This window comes from Tiliqua scincoides, chromosome 2 (assembly GCF_035046505.1).
Source record: "Tiliqua scincoides isolate rTilSci1 chromosome 2, rTilSci1.hap2, whole genome shotgun sequence".
Taxonomy (NCBI): domain Eukaryota; kingdom Metazoa; phylum Chordata; class Lepidosauria; order Squamata; family Scincidae; genus Tiliqua; species Tiliqua scincoides.
Genome location: NC_089822.1, coordinates 66,626,166 through 66,643,650, shown reverse-complemented (window position 1 = coordinate 66,643,650; position 17,485 = coordinate 66,626,166). Strand labels below are relative to the sequence as shown.

Here is a 17,485-nt window from a genome sequence, read left to right as displayed (position 1 = left end):
TTTGAGAGCTGGGGAAATGTGATATCTCCTCTTTAGAAGTTCTACCTTGAGGGGCTGGATCCCATGTACCAACAAATGAGTAGCAATATCATTTTTCTTCTGTAAACTGGTTGTCTAGAAAGAGCCACAGTCTTCCTATTTTTTTAGTCTCTCTCTTTTTTTTTGCTCTTTATTTTCCATCTCTGCTCACATTCTATCACAGGGAAAAATGTGTAGCTGCTTTCCCCTTGGTAAAGGAAGTGTGGTTTTATGCATGTCCCACAATTCTTGTGTTCAGAGCATTTGGGTTGTGTCCCTTTTTTAAGTGATTGGTGTCAGTTTCTACATAACAAACATGTATTTGCTCAGAGAACAAACATGCTCAGGGAAATAACATCCCTGGAGAGTTGAAAGTGCATCTTTTGGATACTCGATGAGCCCTGCAAGCACTCTGATAGCATTGGTTAGCATATAACTTGTAAATTAACTTGCTGATGCTAAAAGGTCTTACATATGTATTGCATTTCACATGTGCACTGTATTCTCCCTCAAGAAATGCAGGAGAATGTTTGGTCTCAAGAGAGAGAAAAATATTTCCTGGAAACTATGTCTGAATGGCAACCTTATTAAAACTAGTTGGTCCATAATGGAATTGGGGCCGAACTAATCAGCAGGCAGTGTGTAATTTGCAAAACTGGGACTATAACTGGGAAACAAAATTGAGTATATCATTAGTTTCTATAGCTTACTCATGATTGGATGTTTCGTAAAGGACTAATTTAAGAATGGGATATGGCCTTATCTCATGAATGACCAATGGGGTATGACCTTATCCTATTCTGATGTATGTAATGAATACATTCCTTTATAAATTTTGGGGTTAAAATGGAGGAATAACCATAGTATTTTGTTTCAGATTGTCTGTTCTACTACTACACTCCAGCACCAAGGTGTGAAGAAGGTAGATTGTGGTGTATTGATGAACCATTCTCTCATTTCTGGTAGGCCGTCTAGGTTGGTGTTGGGATTCTTGCAAAGAATGCTAAACTTGGCAGGCCCTGCTTTGGTCCTGCTAGGTGCTTATTTATGTCAGGAAGAGGACACTTTAGAGCAGGGGTCTCCAAATCCTAGCCCGGGGGCCAGATGCGGCCTGTGACAAGCCTCTATCTGACCCACGGCAGGCCTGTGGTCCGCCCAACAACTGTGACCAGAGCTGTGCTCCAGTCGCATCTGGAGGGTGTTCTGAGGGCCAGGGAGGCCATGCTCCTCCCTTCAGAATGTCTTCTAAAGGCCTAAAAACACTACTTCCTGGTTCTCCTGAAAAACTAGAAATGACGTTTTGGGGCCGCCTGAAAGGCTTTCTGAAGCTTTCTAATGTATTTATGTAAACTTCATATCTAAAATTTATTTTTCCGGCTATTGACACCATGCCAGATATTTGATGTGGCCCTCTGGCCTAAAAGTTTCAAGACCCCTTCCTTTAGAAGATCACTTAATCTGATTACTTATTCATTAACTATTAAGAGATCCTGAGTATGCACTCCTGATTTGCAATTAAAAACTCATTGCTGAAGCCAGGCGCAAAAGCAAAGTTGGCCACCCAAGAGGCCTACCTCTGATCAGTTATTGACCATAGTTGTCCATGTTCTGGCATAAGTTGAGACTCATCCCTTTGTTCCCCATATCTCTAAAGTCAGTGGTCTTCATGCCACAATTCCAATAAATAAGTTATGAGACTGGGGAGCATAGTTGATCCCCTCTCTCTGGGGACCCTGTTTGCACATCCCTGTCCCTGTTACTGCTTACTCCTTGCCCCTATTACGCTCTCCCAGCACTGTTCACTGTAACCAAATATTCTTATTAGAGAGAGCAGGAAGTTATTATGAAGCCTGGCACTAGTAAAAGCTATTTTACCACAATTGCTAAGGACCTGAGCAGTACTGGAACATAATCTCCTAGTACCTGAAGGGGTACACCAGATGCCTGCCCCTCTACCTGGAGGTGCTCTAGTCTAGTGGTCTTCAACCTACTTCGTTCCAGTAAGTTGCCACAACTCCACAACTGAGGCTTCATGACCCCAAGGCTGAAGAACACTGTCTTAAGTGGTGCAACACTATCTTTATACCTCCCCAGATTTAAAGGACTAGTAATGGACCTTGAGATTGCATGCTCCATCTACTCTTATTTACAGCTTCTCCTCCAACTGCCTTAACTGCAAGACAGTTCAGTTGTGTTTTTGTACCGTTGTTGATCGTTGTTTACTTCCTCTACTTCAAATGAATTACTCGATTGCATACTAATGGTACACGTGTTGTTTTTTTTACCATTTGGAATTCTTTTTGTTAACTTGAAATACTGTAAAGCAGGTACATTGTATTCCCTTGACTCCAAGGAAATTGTACTAAGGTGGCCTGAAAGAAGCAGTGGATGTTTTATCTTGAAAAAGAAGAAAGATGTGCTTCAAGAATACCTTGGCTTCCACCCACTTATGAATACAATGTCTTCCGTTTTTCTTTGTCCGGTTCTTTTATAATGGATGAAAAGCCTCTTACTGTAGTTAAGACCTGCTCTTCCCACCCACCCCACCTCCTCCAGTTCCCATCAGCATAAAGAAAATCCTCCGGTTCTTAAATCTCTTTTCTGTCAGTGTGTACAACTCAGGGTTTTTCTTTTTTAATGCTCTGCTAGCTCTCTGTGGGGTAGCGCTGACTTTTTTAAATGTTTGGTAAGACTACTTTTCTAAATCTTTTAAAATAGAATGTCATCTCCAAAGTATTTTGGAAACTCAGACTCTTTACCCATCCCAAAGGGGATTAGAATAAATAAAGACACATCTAAGAGTTGGAGGATATTTGGTTATCTAAATGTTTTTAGATATATTTCTGTCCCCAGTACACAAAACCATTAATTCCTAGAAGTAAGCATTTAGTACTTAAGCATTACTTCCCTTCTGTGCTTCTCAGGAATGGTGAATGGAAATTCTTTGAAAATTGGTTTTATGTAAACCTTCCTCATGTTTCTCTGATTTTGGGTTTCTCTGGGAACCAGAATAGTCCTAGCATTTATTTGACAGAGCCTGAATTGGTATTTGACAGTGACTTCTCTGCAGCCATCACTATTTGCTGCAAGTTTGATTTACACTGAAGAGTCATTCATATTAGACCAACGTTTAGTTTGTGTATTTCATCTCATCTCAAACTCCAGCTGTTTTTGAAGGTTCACTTGGATGCAACTTCACCCAACTCTTGGTTGTTTGAGGTCCTATACTGGATAGTGATGTGGATTATCCTTATTCATTCTTTCAATCCATTATGCCAGTGTTATTCAAACTGTGAGGCATGGCTCTTTAGGGCGGTGCCAGGAACTCAAAGGGAAGGCGCGGGATGTCCTCTCGCAGCAATACAGTCACACCTCTGGGCAGAATACGAGCCCGTCTTCTGCCCGTCTGCACTTTTTTTAAAGCAGAAGAAACCAGAGTTGCTTAGCTGCGAGAGTGGCTGCCGCCGCCCCGCCTTCTCCAGAGCATGCTCGGCTTGCAGTCCTTAACCCTTGCTGATCCTTGTCTGGTTGGTTCCTAGTTCCCAGCCTGGGATCGCTTGTCATCAAAGTGAAATCTCTCTTTTCAACCCCCTTCCTCTTCCACTTCCCCCTTTCAATCTCCAAACCTTCCTGCTTTCCTCCCCCTCCCCAAATAAAACACTTCCTATTTTACCAGTCATTAGGACTCTTAAAGTTGCTCTCATGCAGTTGGCAAAGGGGGAGGAGAGAGACAAGCACTTTACTTGGCCAGGAGCAGAAAAAGGGTACTGTTTTTAAAGTGATTTATTAATCTTGTTGTTTGACTGAAGAGGAAAGACTGTATTTTTAAAGTGATGAATCTTACTATTTGAAGGGAATACTTATCAGAGATTGATGAAGTGATTGCCATCCAATCCTATCCACACTTTCCTGGGAGTAAGCCCCATTGACTCTAATGGGACTTACTCCTGAGTAGACATGCATAGGCTTGAGCTGTGCATCTCCTAGTATAGGCGACAAATCAGCTTCCTAACCAAACCCTTATCAGCTCTGATATATTTTCATGGTCTATTTTTGTTTTCCCCACCAGCTGCTGGAAAAATTTAATATCATTAAATTAATAAAGGCTTCAATCCTATCCAAGGAAAATGGGAGAAATGACTAGTTGGATTGGGGTCCACAGGGCTGTGTGTGTGTAATGTTGGTCAGACTGGTTGTTCACAAAGTTCATTTGATAAAACAATTCTATTGGTATGCTTACAAAGTTTAAAAAAATGAGTCCTCCTGGACCAGACAAAATCTACCTACTCCAGCATCCTGTCTCCAACAGTGATCAGCAGCTGATCATTTATAAAGCATGTATATTGCTGTGTATTAATAATATATTTTTAAGATCTGCATTTAATTAATGATATGATTAATATAATTAATATTAATATAGTTAATATATATTATACTAATATAATATTATATTTAATATAGTTAATATTTCTGGCCACTTCCTGTTTAATGATGTCACTTCCAGCCCTCAGGAACATGATGGGGAGTCCTGGCCAACAGCCATGGGGGTCAAGGGAGCCACTGGCTGGAAAAGTTTGAGTACCAATGCATTATGCTTATGGCTTTGTACATTTTAGGGATATATGCGTATGCATGTGATGCCTTAAATACATTGGCTTGGATTGTAACTTCTATTAAGAAATAGAACAGAGTTCTATCCATGTCAGGGTGTTGTTTTCCTGCCTCCTCCTTTCATGGCTCTCTGAGCTTCTTAAAGAGTTGAGGGACTTTCCAGAATGAGAAGGCACGTATGGCTTGGAGACGGGAACAGTGGGAAAGGGCAGTCACTACAAATTTAGGGCACCTCCCCACCCTTTATGCAAATAGATGATATTTCATCCGGCCAGCATGTTCTCTAGTAAAGTGTTGTTGTTGTTGTTGTTGTTAATACAAGGAGACTTCTCTGTGTTTCAGTTTCTTTTACTACTTATAGCATTAGCCATTTGCGCTTCAGATTTCTCTGAGTCTTTCCTTTTAGTAAGTGTGTTTGATTTGCCAGAGTTGACTTCTCTCATTTTCTTCTTTGGAAGTAACCTTCCTCTTTTCCCAAGGCCTTTGTCTTGCATTTCGTAGCCTACTAGACAATGCAATTTAAGCTACACTGGCATGCTTTTGGATGTTTTGTGCCCTTTCTAATGTGAGTTGTACGTTCATGGTGTTTTAATCTGTGCGTGTGTTTAAAAGAAAAAAATAAGCATGCATTATGTTGGGCACACCTTTATAACCCTCCTAATTGCAACTTTCAGGTTCCCTTTAATCATTCCACTAGTCTGGAGAATTCTCTCTAGGAAATAGTCTAGTTGTGTTGAGTTTTCCATGTAATTTCCTTGTATGTATATTTAATTTTAGAGTGTTATGGCTACTGTTTCCATGATGCTAAACAGCTTTTGTCTTGTATCAGATCCTTGGCACCTCACAAGCTTAAAGCACAGTCACCTCTCCTCTTGTTAGTTTATTAAAAACATATAAGTAATAGTATTAGGTATGCATGCTTGTCTTTTTTCAAGTCCTAAAGTTATACATGCCGTCAAAAATGACTGAGTAGTTGAAGACATATTTTGTTGCCTTTGCTGCCTTCCTGGTTCCTTATTTCATTCCTTATCGTTGGAATTGTGGTTTGGTAGCAGAAATGTGCCTAATGTGGTATTGCATTTTTGCTGGACTTGAATTTCTAACCATAGTGATGCTCTGGATAAACTTGTTTCCTGCAAGATCTTGGAATCCATACCTCCTTTGACATATGTACAATGCCACTTATAATATGACCTACTCTGTCTTTTTTACAGCTTTTATATCCATGGATAACAGTATTCCATTGATTTTTCACAGAGCTACCAGGTTTCTGTTTTGCCTGCTATATCTATATTCTTTTAGGTACAGACATTTGACAAATGCTGGTTCAGTAGGTCTATCCACCAGCTTATTTGCACAAATAACTGTTACACTTACTGTCTACTTAGTACTCATGTGAATGGACTGCTTGAGTGAGTAGTTATTGACATGAATGAGCCAGCAAAGCTACAGTGTTTGAACCATCTGCCTTTCACCTGTTTGACATTCATATCAAATACCAATCTTTTTTGCCCCCTTATTAAATGCTCTTTTTATGAGCAACTTTTCCTTCTGACATGCAGGTTGTGTTGATCTTTTTAAATTTTCATATGCCTTTTCTCAATTTCTGTTTTCACTGTCAAGGCATAGTCTGTAGAATGTCATTCCTAAGGGAACTTATCCTAGACTGGTCACTTCCCAATATCCATCTACTTTTCTCTCAGAAAATCATATGCACTGGTACTGTATCTTATTTTGTTTAAGTAAAGTCTGTCCCTTCAATGCATTCTTGTTTCGCCCCAAATTTTTGTGCATTGCCCATCAAATTCAAAAAAGTAAAGTTATGGCAAAGAAAATAGTGTTAAAGTGAGGGAGAGAAGGATGCCAAAAAAAAAAAAAAAATGCCAGAATTAGACAGTGCCGGAAATACAAAGAGGAGAACTGAATGAAGAGAGGAAGCATGAATGAAGAATGGAAGCATTATTTCTCTTAGGCAAAAAAATGGAAAGGGAAAAGTGAGAAAGGGGAGAAAAAAGGGGAGAAAAAGTGAGAAAGTGACAAAAAACCAAAGAAAAGGATGAATTTTGATTATTTATAACCCTCTATTTACCTACCTGAAGCCGAATCATAGTCCTAGAAATCTTGAATCATTTCGGATATTCTAGATTTTCTTGACCCAGCTGCTGGCGATGGCATTCAGCTAAAAGGGACTGAAAGAGGCAGTAGCTTATTTATTATTAAGAATATTTATATACCACTTTTTAACAGGAGTAGTACAAGGCAGTTTTGCTGCTAACTCTCATGAACTTCCGCTTGAGTTATAGTGGGTACTGCAAGCCAATCCTGCACTGATATTTGTTGTGGGGTTGAGGAAACGACTAGAAAAGGAACAAAGTGAGAAATAAGAGAAGGTATTGGCCACATTTACATCCCATCCTTCTTTTATCACAGAACTCAAGGTGGTGGTAGTGTACAAGGGGTTCATCTGCACAGTCAGTAACCCAACAGACCTGTTTAGCTTCAACAAAGTGGCTGTCTCCTGAGTCCTTAGGTCATGGCCTGTGATGCAGAGTAGCACATATAACAGCAAGAGTAGCCTGCCCTTTAGCAAACCAGGTACCAGTCACTATCCCCAAGTTTGAGGTGTCTGTGGTTCCTGGGAACCTAAATTTTTGAAGACTCTGTAGTTGCTTGTAAGGGGTACAGTTCAAAAGCTACTCAATATTTGTATCTGCTTCTTTTTGCTCAACTACAGCAGTTGAATCCTCAGCATATTTTTTCATGATTCTGAGTTCACAGAGAATTGCAGTAAGCTAATTTGAATTATGTTGATACTTTGATGGGGGGGACGACGACACCGAGACAGTGGCACAAAAGAGGCATCCTCAGGTGCTGGTTAAGGACAATCTTGACTCTTATATATCGTCTTACCCCAAATCACTTGGGCAAATTCATCCTAACATTTCTTTTTCTTTGTTATTTTTTTGGTGTAAGGCTAGTGTGTTCTACATGTTTCCTTTTGATTTGGTGTGTTCACATCTCTGTTAGCTACTTGAAATATTAACCTAGTGTGAATCTGGTTCAGTGGGGTGATATTGCACCTGTAGCTAAATGGCTTAAGTGCCTTAGCTTTCAGTCAAAGAGGGAACTGTAGTTCCTTTTTGAAGGTGCAGAGTGGGCTAATGCAAGCTCCTAACAAGCCTCGCAAACTGCAGTTTCTTGTGTTCTTGGAGCAGTAGCCATGATTATTAAAGCAGTACTATATGTAACTCAGGAAAGCAGTCCTCCCTATTTGTTTTGAAAGTTCCATTGCTCTCCTTCCCCCCAGTGTAACCCCCAATTCAGGGTTAGAATCTTGGTCATGTTTTGATGTCTGAAACAGTCAAACTCTTTCACATTTTGACTGGAGTGTGGAAACTTTCATATGTGTGGCAGTGGAGCTTCTTTGAAATGCACAAGCGTCCTCTTTGTAGAATAAAGATTTTAACAATCCTAAACTGGCAAGCTTGATTTTGGCTTGCTTACGTATGTGAATGAAGTACTGCAGTGTTTAAGCCTTTGCCCCCTTGATTTTTGTCTAGATTTCTTATGTTTAATTGCTTCAGCTATGAATTTATTCCTTTATTGCAGGGGTCTCCAAATCCTGGCCTGGAGGCCAGATGCGGCCCGCGGCGACCCTCTATCCGGCCCGCGGCCAGCCTCTAGTCCCCTGAAAGCCTCTAGCCCACTTGGCCAAACTTGACTGGAACTATGCTCTGGTTGCATCTGGAGGGTGTTCAAGGGCCAGAGAGGTTGAATGAATGAGCCATTCATTCATTTATTCACTCATCTAAGTTCCAGCTCTAATTTTTTAAATACATTTTATGTTTAAATTTTTTTCCGGCCCTCAACACCATGCCAGTTATTTGATGTGGCCCTCTGGCCAAAAAGTTTGGAGACCTCTGCTGTATTGGCATAAGCAAGGCTGAAGGGATATTTATATCACAGTTGGCAGTCATGTACACAAGTCAGTGATGTCACCAAGAATTCTTTTTTGGGAAGACAAGGTAGTAAGTGTGAGGATGTGGAGTGCTCCAATTGCATCACTTTGTTCACAGTGGGTTACTCCATTGTCTTAAATTTGGCAACAGTTCTTCTACCTTGGGACAGCACTGTCCTACAGAGTAAAATATTGCTATGCTACCCTTTTCCATCTTGAAGTAGATTTCCCTTGCTAGAAGGAGGTATGGCACTTATTAAGCCATTTCTACCCAACTTTGCATATACGCAACAGGGACCAAATGTGTACACCTGTGGGCTGGGCAAAAATGGGTTAATTCCAGGTAATGACATGATTTGGGTAAAATAGACAACCTCCCTTAGCTCTTACAAATCCACCCCCACCCAAAAAATTTTTTTTTGCTCTTAATAGCACAATCCTATGCATGTCTACTCAGAAGTAAGTCCCAGTGGAGTTAGTGGGGATTACTCCCAGGTAAGTGTGTATAGGATTGTAGCCTAACACCCATATTATTTCAAGCCTGCATGCAATCTCAGGAGGGTTTTTTAGTTTAGTGTTATTGAGAAGAAAAAAGACAAATAGGAAATTCTATGCTTAATTCATTAGAAAGCAAATAATTTTTATTCTGTTTCTGATCTTCATTTATAGCACCAGCAACAAGTGGTGCAGGCTGTGGAACGTGCCAAGCAAGTGACCATGGCAGAACTGAACGCAATCATTGGGGTATGTGGTCTTTCCATTTTAGCTTTAATAGTCTCTTTTTGGAATTGGTTCATTTTCTTTTTTTTTCCAAACTTGAGCTTGTTAAGTTTAGTTCTCTCAGCTGGTCAAAAACACGTTGGACACAAAGAGACCAAGCAATCTGGTTTGTCTGTACAGCAACAAATTGGGCAAAATGGCCTTTAGTTGTAGCCTATTCTCTTGTACAAACTGGACTACTGAAGCTTCGTAGGACCAGACAGTAAACACTGGATTCCTTATTGACCATATGACCATTTCTCATTTCCGTTTTTCCAAGTTGTATTTTTAAAATGAGCATAAACTCAGAAGAAACCTGGTAAATTGGCCAAGGGTAAATCTTTGAAGGGTTTTGCCAGATAGGGATGTGTTATTTTGCAGATTTTACTTGTAGTTCTTTTCAGTGAACTACCATTGAACTTGCCTGAATGATCTGTCATCAGATCTCAGATGCAAAATGAAGTCTGAAGAATGCATAAGAAACAGTTTGCAGAAAAAAAATATTTCATGTACTTCAGCAAACTCTATGTTGTATTCAAAGGAGCTTAGTCATAACTCATTGAAATGAACTGACTTCAGCTGTGCTTAGATATGACTTTCTTTGGACACAACCTTTAGCATTCGGTGTTTTTATATATTTTCCAGAATTATTTCCCACTTTTCAGCTGACACTTGCAAGGTGCTGGCTAATTATTCAGTATTTTTTTAAACAGTATCCTAAAACAACGCAATGAAAACCTCCTCCCCATCCTGAGGAGCGCTTACTGTTCCACTGCTCTGCCGCGTCTTTGTCACCCAACCTGAGCATAGGGATGCGCTGGACAGTTGCATTTCTGGCCTGGACATTCTGGTATAAAGCCTACTGGGACATCAGACCATAGGCGTGACTGCCCAGAGTGGCAGTCATGCACTGTCCTATGCCCATATTGGGTGACGAACAAGCAGCAGAGCAACGGAACTATTAGCACTGCTCATGGAGGGGAGGGATTTTGGCGACTGCTGAATCTGGCCCGTGGACCGGGATTTGGCAATCCCTGCTGTAAAACAACAAATTGCATCAATGACAAGCTATCAGCCACAAGGATGTATCGATTGGCCCTCAGATCGGAGGGCTGTGCACACATAGCACTGCATACCAAACACTGGAAGCAGTCCTTAACAGCAGAAAAGTTTAATGGCCTATTAAAAAACAAAACAAAAACAAAAACTTTATGACTCGCCTCTAAAGACTGATAAAACAGTTGGTTATTAGAACCATATTTTAAAAAGGTGAGGAAAATTACTAATAACCTGTGATTCGCAACTGTAATTATTCCGTTAGCGCTAGCAATTGTTTAAGTTATTCAAATGAAGACCTTACACTGCACCTTCCCTTTTTCTGCCCACTCACAAATGCTTTCTCCTTTTGTGTATAGACTATACATAAAAGTCTCTTTTAAAAAATTCAGTGTATCAAACACACTTTGAAATGCTAATTATTCTATTTCCTTTCATTAAAATTCAAATTGCTGAGTGAAGATGTGGATAAGGGTGCCGAATAATCAATCCATAGTGAAGATATTCATTTATACCTCTGTATTTTAACAAGGAAGAAGGGGCACTCTGATCATGCTGGCAGTGGTGTAGAGCATGGTTTGATTGTAACTTGTTTTTTTCCCCCATAGGTTATTTTGAGCGCTCTTTTCTATGCTCTGACCACAAGAAAATACCAGCAGTCTAATTAAAAAATATAAATGGGAAAGAGTAACCTTTATTTCCTCTGAAGTGCCCCTTAGAAAGAAGGGGATGAATCAGGCAGAGTGGGTTGTGTTAAAATCATGAATAACATTTGTTGTATGTATGTCTTTTACGCTCCATTGGGGAGACTAGAAGATGAATAATTTCCCAATTAGTTTTCATTGCCTAATAATACCACTATCTAAATATTCTTTGAATAAAATAAATTATAAAAGGTTTGATTTTTTTCAATGCATATGCTTTCCATGTAAGTAATGAAAGCATGAGCCTAGTCTTGCCCTGATTTGTAGTGATATTTTTTAATCACTCAGTAGTGTGTTCTTGTTCATAGAACCTACACCTGAAATATGTAGTATTTTCGTTTTTATGACTGTTGTGAAAAGTTTTAGGTGGAGTATTTCATGTAATCATTTCTGTGCTATCTTGAACCACTAAACTGTACATGTGTATTCTACATGTTAAATACATATATAATTTTTATATATTTCATCTTATCTTGTGCCCTTCAATGGGTAACTGAAGTACAGGCGTGCCTCCATAGCTACGGGGGTTCTAGTCCAGAACCCCTCGCGGTTAAGTGAAACCACAGATACGGGTGAATGCCTCCCCTGTGGACTCTGTCGGGCTCAGACTGAACCTTTCTGTTTGAAAAAACAAAAACTTCTGGTTTCTCTGTGAAACCAAGAGGGCTTCCCCAGGCCTCCTAAAGCCTTATAAGGCATTAATAACATCACTTCCGATTTCACAGAGAAACTGGAAATCACTTTTTTTAACAGAAAGTCTCCGTCTAAGCCTGTCAGAGGCTGCGGATGGACGTCCACGGCCTCTGCTGGGCTCAGAGAACCCTGTGGAGGAGAGGAAGCAGAGTTTCCCTCACCTCTAGAGGGGGCATGTGTGGGGTGCCCAGTGAACCCAATCTGCAGATAAGTGTAGTCAGGTACTGTGGCCCCCTGTACATTGTTCATTTGTTTACCTAGCAGATAATTAATCTGTGAAACTCCTCGCTACAGGGTGTTGTGATAGCACCTGGCCTTTGAAAAGGGATTAGATTATAGGTGTTTAGGCCCAAATCCTAACCAACTTTCCAGTGCTAGCATAGCAGTGCCAATTGGACATGTGCTGTATCCTGCAGTTGGGTGGCACTCACGGGGGCCTCTTCAAAGTAAGGGAATGTTTGTTCCCTTACCTTGGAGCTGCATCGCCCTTATGTCAGTACTGGAAAGTGGGTCCAAATTGCGCCCTTAGTCTATCACAGATTACAAGATGTGTTGCTTATATGTATCCTCTCAGTTTTAGAGGTAGCCCCTTTCTGAATGCAAGATGCGAGGGAGTGACAACAGGATGTATGTATCTTGTTGGCTTGGGTGCTCCTGGAGGCCTTTGGGCCACTGTGAGATGCAAGAAACTGGACTAGTTGGGCTCTTTACCTGATCCACCAAGGCTTTGTTACTAATGTTACTCATGTTTTGCAGACTTGGTTTTATGTGATTGGGTAACATACTAACTAGTGCTTCCACTGTTGGGAGTTCTTTATAGGAATGGAAGCTCCCACTGTGAACGGATGGGGTGTTCTGCTCATGTATGGGGTACCTTTGCAAGTGGAACGCTTTTTCATACACAGAGGAAGCTCCCAGGGGGCAGAAGCACTAGCTGGGATGTTATCCTTGGGCTCCAACCTCTTAAACTAATTTGTGGTATAATCCTATACTTAACAGCTATCATCATTGCACCTCTTCTGCTGGCACTGACTTTACAGTAGTCAGTGCCAGTTGTAAAAGGTGCACTGACAGTACACCAGTGGATCCAGGGCTGCCTGCTGATCAAGGTAACATGACAGGGAGGCAGGAGGGTGGAACGGGAGCAAGGGAAGATGAAACAAGGTGGGGGCAGGGGAGGGCAGAATGGGGCAGTGATGGGGCAGGGGATGGGTGGATCAGTTCCAGGAACGGGCAAGTTCAGTGGCAGTGGCAGCCACAGAACCCTAACTCCCTTTCCAGACCCAATCCCACAGTGTTGATCCATTCAGATCTGCAGTGGCTATTTAGCTAACTGCAGAAACTTACTCCCGAGTAAGAGGACACTTTTTTTTCCTTATCCAGAGGAGACTGACCCCTTACCTTAGCAGGATACGGTGGTAGCCATTTTGGCGCAGCTGCATTGGCTGGGGAGGAACAATAGGATTGGGCTTTTTGTTTAACTCTACAGTGTGTTCTTAAACAGTTGTGGGGAAAAAAGGATTGCTTAGAAGGCATCTAATTTCAGTAGGATGGTAGGAAGGCTTATCTTCAGCTGGATGACTTTTTTATTGTAGTTTGATTTCAGAGTGGAAGAGACCTGGTGTCTCTTTCCACCCTTCCAACAATTTTTATCACTTTTTAATGTGTATCTACAAAATAATAGGACTCAAATTTGTATGCATATCTGGGGATGCTCAAGAGGCACCAGTAACCAGAAGTGTGGGTAGAGGAAGGTGGAGTTTTCTGTGGAATAAATGTGCACAGGAGATAGGACAGTAAATGGAAGTAATCAAGGATTGATCAGAAGGGATTCTATTAAGTAGTTCCACTCTGTGAATGTGTATTTATTATACTTTGTAGATCTTCATACCCTGATGCTAAGATTTCATGAAATCTGATGAAACACCTTGTTAACTTTGCAATATTCTACCTTCATTGGTAAATGAACCAAACTGCTGATCCATGCCATTTAAATGCAGAATGCCAAAGTGAACTTGAAACGTGGAGATACAGGTTGTTCTCTTGACAGCAAACTAGTTGTGTTTAATGGAATGAAACACTTATAATGACTTCTTTCATAGGTCATGTTCCATTGAAAATTACTGACAGATTGACACAACTTAAATATTATCCATTCTTTTAAAAATTTGTTTTTGAAGAAAAATGGTAGGAGCGAATGGGGAGAAGAGTTGTTGGAAAACTTAACTATTTGTAACAGAATCCATCTGAGATTAAAATAACTTCAGACCTTTTTATGTATCTCACATTCAAGAGTTTTTTATTCTAAACTGTTTGCATTGCAATATTTGTTAGCCCTCCCAAAACTATTCTTCTACGCTGCACATCTTGTGTGTTTAACAGATTATGGTTGGTGTTTTTAATGTATTCTAGTTCTGTTGTACAATATTAGTTGTCCTTCCTTGCCTCACACAATGGTAGAGTTTATAGTGGATCCTTAGTCGGTGGCCTGCAGTGTTTTAAACACTGAGGACAGCAGTCTGCATTCTTTACTCATTACTAACTCTCATTGAAATAAATGGGAATTCAGCTAGTTGCTAATAAGTCTTCTGGATTGTACGCTGGAAAGGTACGATCATGTTGTTGGAATGATATATGCGCATTTATAGTCGTGAGAAATAATTTAAGTGATCAATGCATGATGCAATTTGAATTTTTTTAAAATTAATCCCCTATGGCTGCAGTCTTCAAACTCTCCAGGAATTTGAAAGCCGCAGTAAGTCCTTGCAGGGAAGGGGAGGGAGGCAGTGGGGGTGGGGGGAAGGCAGTGACCTGATCCCCAGGATCGCGTCGCTCAGGGGGGCTGCAGGGACTAGGATGCACTCAACAGTCCCAGCAGCAGCCTGTTGGGGGTACAAGTGTCTGCAGGGCTCCCCAGCCTCCAGAAAGTGAAAGTGGAGCGATCACACTCCATTTCCTGTTTTGCAGAGGCACCAGGCACCAGAGGCAGAGCATGATTGTATCATTCATGACCCTCTGGAGCGGGGCCTTAAGAAGCACGGAGAAAATGGTATTTGTTCATATAGAGAAGGGCCTTCCAAACCCCATCCTGGGGGCTGCATGATGCCCTGTTGCGCATCCTTCTGGGACGCCGGGCAACAGAAGCAAAGGAAGTGTCTGTCTCCCAGTCACACTGAAAGTCATGCAGTGATACGGTGGAATGGTAAGCTCTGGTCCAAACGGGGACCGGTTTTTTATTACACAGCAGTCGCGAGTTTGGTGACCACAGATAATGAATTATAATGATGAGGTTGGTTGATTACATTGGGTAACACACTGAGCATGTTTGGCCAGTGGCATAGCTTGCGATGGGCAGGTGGTAGGGTCTGCCCTAGGTACCAGCCTTGGGGAGGGTGACATCACAAGTGACCAAAATACCTAAAATCATGGTTATTAGGAATAATACCGTGTCATATACCACTAAATGTAGAATTTACAGCAGAATGCAACGAAAAACACTGGAGTTAAATATTTCCATTCCATCAAAAGTTATGGCCAAAAAACTAGAAAACTAAAATGCATGGAGCCCTATGGAAAGTGAAAGTGAGCCATATTGTGTTTACTCATGAATAGGTGAACTTGCCTTACTCCATTGGAAAGGGCAGACTGTGAGGAATCCAACAACAGCTGAATGGTACTGATCTGATGAACACAGCCTCCCCACAATACCCAAGAAGGAAGTTCCACCCTCCAAGCTGAGGAATGTATTGAGCCCTATAGGAAGCGAAGCCACACGTTGTGTTTACTCATGAGTAAGCAAACATGCTTTGGCTCGTGGTCAGGTCAGGCAAAGGGTAATGCCAGGCCACCAGAAAGGTCTCAATCTGATGAAAGTGGAGCTCAACAAATGCTCCAGAAGGCAGTCCCCCCCATAAAAAGAATAAAACAGAGGTGAATTTTTTCTGTTTTAGACTTGGAAAGCTAGGTGGTTCCTGATAGTGATATGGTTTAAATATAAGAACTTAAATTGAACTGGGAACTGGATAGGGCTGAAAATCTCACTGATTTTTTTTTTTTTGTGGGAGGGGGTGTCATTGCAGGCAGGCTACAGAGAAAATTCACTTGGTGGAACAGGGCTGGCTTTCCCTTATTTATTTATTTTTCTTTAATTTAATTATAATTTAATTTGCTTAATGATGTGCCATGCCATCACTTCCGGTGGGTCCTGGACAGATTATCATTCTAAAAAGTGGGTCCTGCTGACACCCTGGTGACCAAAATTGTGTCTTTTAGGAATAATACCATCATGTTATATGCCATTGGATGCAGAATTTCATCCACTGCTTGTGGGAAAATATTCACTGCATTTATTTTCTTGCCATTATTATTCATTTCATGTCATGACTATTACTGTCTCTCAGACCTCAGTCTCGGTCTCACAGGGTTGTTTTGAGCACAAAATAAGGGGAGGAACTATGCACATCACCCTGAGCTCCTTAGCGAAAGGGTGGTGTAAAAAAATGATTATCGTATGAGAGTGACAAAAAAATCTATGACCCTGGGTCAGGGCTTTTTTTGTAATGGAACGCACCGGAACAGTGTTCCGGCACCTTTTTTTCCCTCCTCCTCCGGGCCCCCACCTTTTTCCCCTCCTCCTGGCCCCCACCTTTTTTCCCTCCTGGCCCCCACCTTTCCCCCCCCCTCCCTGCGCCACCCAGCACTGCTGGCTAAGGAGGGATTCGAACCTCCAACCTTGTGCTCCACAGCCCAGCACTCTCTCCATTAGGCTATAGGAAAGCCTAGAGTTACAGTGTTCAGAACTAATATATAAGGTCCTGAGCCCAGCTGGTGGCCATCAGCGCCTCAAGTATTAGTTCCAAACACTTTGAGCTTAAGTCTTCTAATGGCTCAGTTACTAAAGTGCTGGTCTGTGGAGCCAGAGGTTGGGGGTTCAAATCCCCGTAAGGAATAATTTTTTTCTTTTTTCTTTTAGGTGGGGAAGTAAATAAATAAAAGATTACACTTGTTAATCTTAAACTTGTTCTTGTAAGTGGGTTCCTGCACCTTTTATTTTTTTTTACAAAAAAAACAATGCCCCTGCGTCACAGCACTCATAGCTTTCGCCTGAGCCCAGCCTGCCTTTCCTCTACCCGCACTCTGCTTCCCGCGCAGCTACCAAGCCGGTGAGGGCGTGGGGACATGTGCTGAGGAAGAGGAGGACGACGATGACGAGGGACAGCCAGCCAGGGAGACGGGTTGCAGCACCCAGGTACTGGCTTGGCAAGAGGGGGGGGGAAAGGAAGCTGGCTGGTGCAGCCCCTGCACCTGAGACAGCCTAGGCATGTCTACTGAGAAGTAAGTCCCCTTGTGTTCAGTGGGGCTTACTCCCAGGAAAATGTGGATGGGATTGCAGCCCAAGCCTATGCAGGTCTACTCAGAAGCAAGTAATTCATTCATTTTTATAGTTATTAATATAAGGCTTGGCTGATCTAAATTAATTAAGCAAAAATTACTAATAATTTAGTAGCTTTGTAATGTCATCAACAGGAGATTTAGGTTTTTAACTATAAATGGGGAAGCTTGAGTGTCCTTGCTGCTTTATAATAACACTTAGGAAATATGTATTCCTCTGTGCAGTAGGTCAGATCATTGTCTATTAATTTTTGGTTTTTTAGACTATATTTAATAATCACTATTATTATAATGG

At 41.4% G+C, this 17,485-nt stretch overlaps 1 protein-coding gene across 4 annotated transcripts in view; it reads left to right on the top strand.

Moving 5' to 3' along the window:
- Positions 1-17,485, top strand: part of LOC136642132 (transducin-like enhancer protein 4) — a 153,654-nt gene that overhangs the window by 61,044 nt on the left and 75,125 nt on the right. For 2 of the 4 annotated variants that reach the window (XM_066618375.1, XM_066618374.1), the window contains exon 6: positions 9,257-9,331. The exons of the other annotated variants lie outside the window; for them this stretch is intronic. In XM_066618375.1, coding sequence (XP_066474472.1) covers positions 9,257-9,331 — 75 coding nt within the window. The remainder of the gene's footprint in view (positions 1-9,256; positions 9,332-17,485) is intronic. 4 annotated transcript variants of the gene reach the window in all.